Source organism: Malus sylvestris, chromosome 10 (assembly GCF_916048215.2).
Source record: "Malus sylvestris chromosome 10, drMalSylv7.2, whole genome shotgun sequence".
In the NCBI taxonomy this organism is placed as follows: domain Eukaryota; kingdom Viridiplantae; phylum Streptophyta; class Magnoliopsida; order Rosales; family Rosaceae; genus Malus; species Malus sylvestris.
In genome coordinates, this window is record NC_062269.1 from 23842894 (window position 1) to 23854526 (window position 11633).

General features: G+C 37.7%; 1 protein-coding gene across 4 annotated transcripts; it reads left to right on the top strand.

The window, feature by feature from the left end:
* The first annotated feature begins 1294 nt into the window (after positions 1–1294).
* LOC126585749 (uncharacterized) lies at positions 1295–6825 on the top strand. Of its 4 annotated transcripts, none has more exons than XM_050250250.1 (2): positions 1295–1507; positions 5888–6825. In XM_050250250.1, exons 1-2 carry the CDS (start codon positions 1446–1448, stop codon positions 6726–6728), a joined length of 903 nt encoding a protein of 300 aa, XP_050106207.1. In that variant the 5' UTR covers positions 1295–1445; the 3' UTR covers positions 6729–6825. The 4 variants fall into 4 exon arrangements, 1 of the variants encoding a protein (XP_050106207.1); XR_007610634.1 differs by lacking the exon at positions 5888–6825 and adding an exon at positions 4217–4918 and having other exon boundaries at positions 1422–1507; XR_007610635.1 differs by lacking the exon at positions 5888–6825 and adding an exon at positions 3729–4918 and having other exon boundaries at positions 1425–1507.
* Positions 6826–11633: the final 4808 nt, after the last annotated feature.

Here is an 11633-nt window from a genome sequence, read left to right on the forward strand (position 1 = left end):
TGACTCCCGAGCTTTCTTGCCAACAACAAATTTCTTCTGTTAAACACATAGTATACATGTTAGTGCAACTATTTGAAATAAATTAACAAAACAAGCTTAAAAAATAATTAAAAAAATAATAAATTATTATTAAAATATTATGTACATACCACAAAATTTGGGTCCGTAAAATGTTTGCAGAGCCACTCCCAATCCTCTGGCCGGTCCTGCAACTCAATTGGGCAACCATGTAGGCGAGCAATCTCAGGATCATCTCGTAACTTAAAATGCGTGTGAAGATTGTTCTTCCAATGTTTGTATCGGGTTGCTAAGGTCTCCTCTAAGTAGGCCATGGCCTCAGGGGATATGTCCTAAAGATCATAAATGACCTACGAATATGAAAAACAATAAAATAATAGTAAGAAATTTAATAATATTAAGATAATATATTTTGGTTTTTAATATTTGTAAACAAAATTAAAAAAATGATAAGGGCTAAAAATAATATACTAACCGACAACTTGTCTCGCACCAGTTTCTTTGTCCCCTTGGGAATTTCTACCCAAGACTCCCACTGCATAGGACAATTTTGTTGAATAACAACACCACAGTTATTAACGACACTGCTATGCTACTGTGAGGTAGCTGCTCCACGATGTCGCGGGTCATACACAATCTTGATCTTGGAGGCGGCCTAACGTACGCTCTGTGCCTGCTTCAACATTCGACTAGGCCTCCTGGTGTTTTTTTTAGCTAGCCAAAAATACTTAAATGGTGAAAACCCTAAGCTTAAATTTGTACAAAAAATTCGATACAACCTCCCCCGATAGTATAGCATTTCATGGATTACACTGTTATAATCTACGTATTTGTATTATTGAGATTTTATATTATTTTTCAAGAATTTATATTAATTTATTTGAATTTAGATTTCAATTAAACTAGTTACGAATAGTGAAGTTTGGAAAATTATTATTTACTCGTTGACCTTTCGAGGTCACAAGTAGCGTTTTCGAATAGATCTCGAAACCACGAACGTATTGGCGAAAGCCGTTTGCGAGTCCGGATTATAACGGTATAATTACGGACATTTGAAGTTGTGTTACTAAACTATAGATTTTAAATCGATTAAACTTCCACAAGGAAGAAGCTTAATCAGATTTAAGCAAAAATAAGAGGACCAATTAGCTAGAAGGAGAATGACCAATCAAATAAAAGGGGGGGGGAAGGTTTCTAAAAAAAAAAAAAAACAAAGAAAAAAAGAAGGAGGGGTCTGATTTTGACCCCTTTTTGGGGCGATTTCAACCCTTTAACCTGCCAACTTGACCCATTCATATCTCCTTCATTCGAGCTCCATTTTGGGTGTTCTTGGTGTCCATGGAAAGCTCCTGACGAGCCCTACATCTCTGTGATGTTATATTTTCCATTTTATTATCCATTTTTCCAGTTCGAGGCAGCAAAGTTCCATGGGTTTCCGGCGATTTTGTCATTTTTCCGGTGATTCCGGCAACCATTTCCTTCGAGTGAGGTATGAAACTTCATCTACTCTTCATAATCTTCAAGTTGATATGCTTGGTTCGTGCTTTTGTATTCATTTTAGAGTTGGGTGTTTAGAACCCTAGATATCCAGTTTTCTCCAGTGAATTTCGAAGATTTCCGGTTAGAATTTATCATCAGCCTAGTTGTGAAAAGTGTTTCCCTTATTGAGCTCTAGCTACCATGTAAATTTGAGCTCATTTAGTTAATGTTGAAAATTCGGGGTTTCTAAACCTTCCACCTTGGCTACCACCGTGTGTGGCGGTGCATGAGACCGTCCATGAGCATTGTCTAAGTACCAAATACCTTCTAGTGACCCTGTGAACCTATGTCTAGCTCGGTTTCTCGAAATTCAATTGTTTGGGGTGGTGATCAAATTGGACCGCCACTTGTTTGTATGATTGATGACAATCTGATCATTGTTTCGTCGTACAATTTTGTGAACACCCTAGTTATCAGTTGTTGGACCTTTGAGAACTTACAGATTGGAAATCTGATGTGCGGATCTTCCGGATTGAATAACCTTAGGTTGTTGACCTTAATGGACCTACCTTATCGACGGTTGACGTTCTAGTCAATGTGCTCTACTCTTGAGGTTGCTTACCTCTAGTATGTTGTTGAGGCTTAATGGAGCTTAGTTGGCTCATCACGATGACGTGTCGTTCCTAGTTGACGTGTGTCTCGAGTATATGTATTAGTGGCACCATATTGAGTTATACTTGTTGATTAAATGCGCTTCCTATTGAATTGTTATTTTTATTTTAGCATCGATCTATGTTTAGTAACCATGAATCTACTGTAGTTTGGAAACGTTTATGAAATGTGGTTAGATATGTATGATGTGAATGATTGTTTTTATGATGATGTGAACCCAAAATCTTATGAGAAGTTTACGTAGAACTTTTATGCTTGTATGATAAGATAGTGGCCATGAGAAGTTAATAGTGCAAGTGATTACGATGTAAATCATAGTGGATGAGATAAGGGTAAGTGGTTTGTGTGTTGATCTAACTGCACCATGTAGCCGTGGTACATGGATGGGCCTGCTTGGTTAATCCGTGTTGGGGGGTCACTATCTACTTGGTTATCTTGACCCTGCTTGGTTAACCCGCGATGGGTGTTCACTACCTAGAGCTAGGATGTGGTCCTACTTGGTATATCCGCGATGGGGGACCATATGTATTTAGGGGTGATCATGCTTGGTATATCCGCAATGGGTGATCATTATCTACACAATGAGATTATGCCTATAGTTCTGCTTGGTATATCCGCGATGGGGGACCATACACATTCTAGAGGTGATGATGATTGGTTGTGCCTGGTACATTTTATAGGCGATCATATTTGGGTTGGTTCCGTTGAGTAGTCTGGAACCCGAGGTTGTTGAATTTCATGGAGCGACCTAAAATCCCATTATTTGGAGGAGTAGGCTTGGCCTAACTGTGTCACTCTAGCATTAGTTTTATATATATTTGTGTCAATGGTTTCGAGAGTCTTGTGAATTGAGTTAGAAAAGATGTTGGACGTCTGAGTGACTCATTCGGGATTTTCTATGATTCGATTATGATTTCATAAGGTATGAATTTAGAAGATATGTACTTGATCAAATTAATTAATTAATGCGGCTAGAGAATGGTTTAGTGTTTCGTCGGCTCTTAAATATGATGTGTGTTGTGAATTGCGATATCATGATGAGACATAATGATTTATATGTTGGATGGGAGAGAAATCATGTTTTCATGGGGATTGGTTATGTAGCCTGAGTCCAGGAATTACATGTTGACATGTTATAATAAATGATTGAGGAATGCTATGCTTTTCTGCTTGAACTTAGTGGAATAAATGTCTGATTTTGTGATAAGTGAACTACGAATGGCTTGATCCCTATTGAGGGTACGTATGCAGTCTAACAAGGAGGTTAGATGCAGCCATAAGGTAAACGAAAAATTACTTTGTAATTTGATTCTCGAATTGTGATTTGCCATATCCCAGAGACGAGATATGTGAGTTATACAAGTATTTGGTGATGTTACGTGTCGATCCTGGACGTATGTCGGGATCGGGGCGTGACACTAATCATGTGTTTCATGCTCAGTCTAAACACATTAAGCTAGACTAGAGTTACAAGAGGAGATCTTCATGTACATCATGTTTCTTCTGAAGATCAATCAACTGATATACTCACTAAGGGCTTGTCTACACTCTTGTTTCAGCAACATTGTGGTAATCTCATGCTCAGTTCACTTAAGCATGAGATTGAGGGGGTGTAAGAGTAAAGACAAAGACAAAGCTAAGGATCCAAGTGAAGATATATCAGGGGTCTAGCTATTGCCACTTGTCACAAGATAATATAGGGAGTTATAAGGATTGTTACAGAGTTGTTATAGGTTGTTAAAAGTGGTTAAGGAAGTTATAAGAGAATATTATCCATAGTCTTAGCTTATATTACAAGCCATGTAATAAACCAATACATATAGCTAAGTGTAAGATTACTTGATCATCAAGGAAATACAATTTCGTCTTCCGACACTCTCAAGCTCTCTTTCCTGCAAACTTTACGGTTGCTTCTTCGATTTCTTCAAGCTTCTTCTTCAATCTTCACATGTGTTGAGACGTTGCTTCAGTTGCCCCTCACTCAACAGGCCCTAGCCCATGAGGAGAATGGGAAACGGACTAATGAGATATTAAATGGCTCTCTCAGGGTCTTGGATGTTTGAAGCACTGCCAAGGATGCCCTTTCGCAAACCAAGGATTGTGTGCAAGAACTTCAATCAATCATGCAAAGAACACAGGGAGGTGAATCTGGATCACTTACCAGTGAGGTCAAGAAATACTTTACCTCTAGGAAGACAGTGACATAGACAATCAACAAGTCTATGATGAATCTCAAGGGAATCGATCAACAAATCTATGAGATTCCACCTCCCTCAACAATGACCACGAGACAGTAGCCATTGTTAGCAAGTTGAGAGATATTGAAGCAGTCACTGTCGCAGTGTTTGAATCCCTACTGTCCTTCATCTTTGGGCTAAAATCACAGCCAAGCAGCTGGTCACTCGTTTCCAAGATGATACAGTCAAAAAGAGTTGCTTGCGAGGAAGAAACAAAAGTAAATGATTTCTCAAAGGTGGATGCTGGATTGCAGTCAGTCGTTGGACACAAGACAAGCTAATCTCATCTCCAAAGTTCAGGCAATGAATACAACCAGCTTGACAATCTAGAATCGTGCATTCAAGATCATGAAGAACGCCTCCAGTTCCCATTTAGGCAACTCATCAAAACTAGAGTTTCTCTTCTCAATATCTTAAACCACTAGATATTAGCTTTTCAACTTTGTACATGAAAAACTTGGTAAATGTATTCAACTTTTGATATCAAAATATACAAAAGATATACTCTTCCGCTTAAATTTCCATTTGTTTTATGGATGTTCCAATTACTACAATATTTATATAAGAAATTCATGCAAAAAATAACTTCCCAAAATTACAAGATGAAAATCAATTAATTAGTACTGTACTTTCCCGAAATTACACAAAGCTCAGAGGTAACTTTGCTCGAGTTATAACAATGTATGAATGAGGTCACATGGGATTTGCGCAGATCATATCAAATTGTCTCACGGAAGATATATAATCAATAATCAATAATTCACATGTTTAGAACTATTGTTGTATGAAAAATAATAAACATGTGCAAAATATATTATTAATGGGACAAAAACTAATGAACTAATAACATGGCAGACTCAGATCTCAAAGCTTGTTTAATGAAAAATTAAGCTGGTTCTATCTGTGTTTACGGAACAGTCCAACTCATCTAGTTTGCTAACCAAACAACTTACATTTTTCTACATTATTGAAACACGTGCATGAAACAAACAAATGCATATTTGGTAGATCATGCCTACTCCTTGGCAAACAATCATGTGAAGGACCTGCAAAATAAGATGAAAAATTAAGTTATCACACACGTTGATCAGCATCTTTGAGTTATATGGTGTTTGCCTCCGATCGAATGACATTCGTGCTATGGCTTATTTAATTTATGATTGCTGTCTAACATGTTAATTATGAATGGATGATTGTTACATTATGATAGTGTCCTCTGGAATTTTCTATGCAAAATAAATCAGCTAATGAGGTGGTATGCCGGTGTAGGAATAGACATTGCATAAACATTGCCTTGGGAACATATATATGGAAATCGAAATCGTGTTACCTTTTGCTGTCATTTAAGTGCATGAGATTCCGTGTCCCCTTCCAATAACCAGCACTATATATTAACTAGATGCATATCGAAAGAAACACATCAATCTCAATTGTACATTAACTACAAAGTCTTCTCTTCTATTTTCTCTCAAATCACAAAGAACAATGGCTTTCCACACTCGCTCTAACAGCTTCCCCTCAAGGCCACACCCGATCGTTCAACAAGTTGATGAACAATTGTCTAGATTGAGGTCTTCCGAAACCACCTCCACATCTTCCATATCCATCAACCACAACCTAAGTAGCATCGGAGACTTGTACGGTTGTGTTGATAAGTTGCTTCAGTTGCCCCTCACTCAACAAGCCTTGGCCCAGGAGCAGAATGAGAAATGGATTAATGAGCTATTAGATGGCTCTCTCAGACTCTTGGACGTTTGCAGCACTGCCAAGGATGCGGTCTTGCAAACGAAGGCATATGTACAGGATCTTCAATCGATCATAAGAAGAACGCGAGGAGGGGAATCTGGAGCTCTCACAAGTGAGGTTAACAAATACTTGAGCTTCAGGAAGATGGTTAAAAAGGCAATCCAAAAGGCTATGAAGAATCTTAAGGGAAGCGAAAGAAAATCCACATTTTCTTCTCCTAGCAACGACAACGAGACTGTTGCCATTATTAGCAAGTTGAGAGATGTTGAAAAAATCACTCTCACAGTGTTCAAATCACTTCTGTTCTTCGTCTCTGGGCCAAAGTCAAAGCCAGGCAGCTGGTCATTGGTTTCCAAGATGGTTCCCACCAAAAAAGTTGCATGCGACGAAGAAACTGAGGCAAATGAATTTGCACAAGTCGATGCTGCACTACATAAGACAATCAAATCTGAGAACACGCAGAACCTGCTTCAGAAGCTGGAGTCATGCATTCAAGATCAGGAAGAAGGACTTGAGAGCCTATTTAGGCAAATGATCAAAACAAGAGTCTCCCTCCTTAACATCCTAAATCACTAGATGTTTATGTTTTTCAATTTTGTACATGAAAAACATACTTGTATAAATCTTACAATATCAAATCAATTATACGTAATGATATACTCAATTTCAACTATTCTTGTTCTTTGATCGAAAACCTTTCATTTTGGGAACTGATCTTAAACTCTTGCTAGTACTTCAATACTAAAATTCGACCATTTCTGTTTAACTGTAATTTTCCAAAGTCAAGCCTAAGAGGTAAATTTTACAGCAACGTTTGAAATTATGATCGAGGTCAGTGGATCACATAGGGCTTGTGTAAACAGATCGATTATATCACATGTCAAGGCTGTCAAGATTCCAATTGTCTCAAGAGAGATAATAATAAAATCAACAAATCAAGGGCATTCGAAGGAGGATTCAATTCTCACACACTTTACTCAGTAAATATATGCTGACGGTCTTCCTGTTAGAGGGGCATATAGAGGCTAAAAAAATGTGTTCAAGTCTATGATACGGCGTTCCTTGCTTCTTGCAATAAGGTCATTCAGAAACCCAGAAAATTCATAATAATGTAGATGGGGTTAGACACAAATTAAAGAAAAATGCACCTCCTTTTCTTATAGCTGAGCAAAAGATGCCAATCCACCCTTGCTCTGCTTATTTTGTACCATTGTTGCAAATATAAGTTTGTTTTTCCATTCCGTCAATGAGGCTGAGTAATACACCTTCTCCCCTACCAGTGGCAAAACTAGGAATTGTCAAGGCAAGGGCTATAAAAGGGTAGAAGCTTCTGCCCTCTTTTTGTTGCGCTTCATAAAAAATAAAAATAAAAATAAAATCAGTTGCGAAAACTCATCAAATACTTTCCCAACCTCGTCCATTTCTCAACATTTGGAATACAATTCAATCAAGACATAAGACACCAACATATTCAATACAACCTTGTCATGTTTCTTCACAAACCCATGTATTATTTTCTCATATGTGAGTGCCTTAACCTCGCACACACCTTCAGAGCACTGGAAATGGTGAAATTATCGGGCTTTTCATCATTGCCTCTTGACTCAGATATCATGTTATGGAAGAGATACAAGGTATCTTCCCATGGATTCTCTCTACCGTAGCTCTTGACCATGGGATTCAAGAGAGAGACGGTTGAGCGGGGTGTTTCATCACACACCTTACGTGCATGACCAAGTGACTTATAAGTACACATATTGGGCTCTATTTCCTCACTCAACATTGCATAAAAATACCTCTTGTCCATCATATGTTAGCTGTGGCTCATAATGGCCTTAAATGGAGCCTCATATGACTTGAAACTTCTCTACACACCCAATTCCTTTGTACTATTAAACAACTTAACAGACTCTTAGAACAATGGCAATCTACAGTAGCCCTCCTTAACGACTCCGTTCTATGTCTTTTTTATTCCAAGAGGCCTGGGTATTTAATAAATAAAATGCAAAAGTAGCAAAGCACAAAACATAGGAGCAGTGAAGTAGCACAATAGATTTTGGTGGTAGTTCAAAGGACCAGAAGGGCAAAATCCTCACTCTCAATGGCAATTTCAGGCGACCGAAGCGGCTGCCGCCCCTCCTTGTCCCCATGTAGCTTCGCCCATGTCCCCTACATCCATCATAGACAACAATGATGACACATGGTCATGGTCTACATATTAAGACGGGTTGAAGGAGTCAATTTTTTAAGGAAGTTAAGGTTATAGCCTAAAACCAATTAGCTATAAGGGAGTCGGCCCAAATCTTTATGAGCCCTTACAAAGTTTTTTAACTTTGCGATGCGGTACTATACTTCACATCCTCACCCTTTCAAGGTGTTTGAATCCTTGTTTCCTTTTTATCTGCATCAAAAGCACAACAATAGTAAACTTGTAGTATGTGTGAAAGCAACAGAAATGTGTGCTTGAAAGTGTAACACCCCAGAAAATTTCCGGGTTTCGGGGTTCTACTAATCTAACTTACAATGGCAACCAAACAAACAACAAATAAATCATTGGACATTTATTAACATAACCGAAAGTCATACATAATTGAGTGTATCAGTGTAATGAAAAAACTTAAACTTAATCCAAACCAAACAACTAAACTTAAAACTAGTAAGCATCAACCAACACAAGTGGGGCCTACTGTAGCTTATCCAATGCCTCCCCCCTTGCCTACTTCCCTTATTCACCTGAAAGTCACAAAGTAAATAATTATTAAATTTAATTATTAGAGGTTGAGCCTCATGCCCATCTTTTGATAATTAATTATATATTATATATCACACCCTAAAATTCAAATTCAAGGTTTGGGCCCTATTTTGCTCTCCTTGGTCCACTTCTCCAATCATTTTGTAAGAGGGACAAAGTCTTATGAAGTGTGGAAAACTTTTGGTGGTGACCAATGTAAGACAATAAGTTACAATGAGATTTTCTACTAAAAAAAAACTCCAACATAATTTACAACCTTCAAGGAGTTCTTAGAAGCAACTTGTCCAATTATTGATATTACTTCAAACAAGGGGTCCATAAAACCTTGGTTGTAGCTTGTGGAAGGCATGAGATGCCAAAGACTGCAACTGATAAGGGATAAGCTTTAGATAGAAAAAGGGGTGTGCTATCCACACACCCCTTTTTACTTCTCACACACCCTTATTAATTTCTGTCCGTTGATCTTCTTTAATTCATCCGATCCGACGGCAAAAAACTAAAAAAGTGTGGGAGAAGTAAAAAATGGTGTGTGGATATCCATCACCAATCTCAAGTTCTCTCTCAATTTTATGTTTATCCACCTGCATTTTCATCCTGTTTCTTGCTACCTCCAAATTAGTTTTCAGCATAGACAATAGTTTATCGCTTGCAACCAAATCAACCTTTGCAGTACCACTCTTATAGATGGCAATGTGAGGAGGTGGGTAACCATACACTAACTCAAGTGGTGAAAACTTTGCAGAGGTGTGATATGAGGTATTGTAACTCCATTCAGTCTAAGGAAGCCAATGAAGCCATCTTTTGGGTTGAGCACTAGTAAAACACCTTAAATATGTCTCCAGACACCTGTTCACCACTTTAGTTTGTGCATCACTCTATGGGTGATATCCATAGCTCATACACAGTTTTGATATTTGTAGTTTGAAGAACCCTTTCCAAACGCACTTAAGAAAATTGGGTCTCTGTCACTCACTATGGTAAATAGGCATACCACGCAATATAAGCACATGGTTCACAAATGTTTGAGCTACTATAGCAGCAATGTATGGATGGGATAATGCAATGAAATGTGCATATTTGGAGAGTCTATCCACAACCACCATAATTAGGGGTGGGTTCAAAAAACCGAAAACCGAAAACCAAACCAAAAACCAAACCGAACCGAAATCGACAAAATCGAACCGAACGAAAAAACCGAACCAAATTGGAAAAACCGAACCGAACCGAATTCTTTTGGTTCGGTTCGGTTTTAGTGATCTAGAAACCGAACCAAACCAAATTAATTATTTTTATTTAATTATTTGTTTTGGTATTATTTTCTAAACCCAATTTGTAAGTTAAAATGTGCTAAACCCAATGTGTTGCCAAACTTTAAGCTCAAAATATTAAAAAAAAGGCCTATAAAAACTCTAAACCCTAACCTATTATTTCTCCCCCATATAAGGTTCCGGAACCAAACCTCCTCCTGAAGCACCGACATCCATCTCCATAGCACTGTCAGCTTCTGCCCCAGCTTTCTTTTCCAAATCTACTCTCATATAACATGTAACAAAATCCATAAACATTTATTTCGGGTAGATTACATGGGTAATTTGTGATGGAAAAGAATCCAACACACACTAAATAAATCCACCCATACATTACTTTTACTAATCAAGTTGTCAACATGCAGTTACAAGCAAACAACCCTGATCTTTGAACAACATCATACAATTTAATTTTTCTAAGTCATTTGTATGATTTTTGTGTTGTGAGGTTGTTAGTTTGGACTTTGGAAGACTTGATTAATGATTTTAGTTCAACTTTAAATGTTTATTTTTATTGTCTTTGATTCTAGTTAGAATGCTTATTTTATGATTGTGTTGGATATGTTAAAATTTAAAATTTCAATGTTTTTCGTTTTTTGAAAAAAAAAAAAAAAAAAAAAAAAAACGAAACCGAACCGAAAAAAAAAAAACCGAACCGAAATTTCGGTTTGGTTTCGGTTTTGGCAAAAAACAAAAAACCGAACCCACCCCTAACCATAATCACTGATTTGTCATTGCATAATGGTAGTCCACTCACAAAATCCATACTAATATCAGTCCAAATTTGTTGTGGAATGGGCAAGGATTGCAATAAACCAGAGGAGAGATAGTTTCATATTTGTTTTGCTGGCATACTCGACACTCAGCCACAAACTTTTTGATATCAGTCTTCATTCCTTCCCAATAAAACCCTATCTTAATTCTCTGTTAAGTCTTAAGGACTCCTTGATGACCTGCTGCAGGAGTGGCATGATGCTCCTCTAACACCTTATACCTCTAAAAGGATGTAGGACTCAATATGATTCTGGAATTGTGTTTCAGTAGTCCATTGTCGAACTGATACTCGGACTGCAACGTAGTACCAGAATTTGAGTGGTTGGGAGGTTTGTACCCCAGCTTCTTGATTTTTTGGTTGATCCATTCATCTTTCTCATTAGACCTTTTAATATCATCCATCCAGCCAAAATAAGGGTAAGAAATGGCTTTGCATTCCAGTGGTTCAAGGGAAAATCACTAGGCTCTTCTAGTAATTGATCAGAACCTGCAACCCTTGACAATGCATCTGCAACGACATTCTCTGAACCATTCTCATATTGAATTTCATAGTCAAAGCCCAATAGTTTAGTAACCCATTTCTGTTGGAATGATGTGTGAGCTCTACTATGAAGGAAGTACTTAAGACTGATGATCAGTCTTTATGAT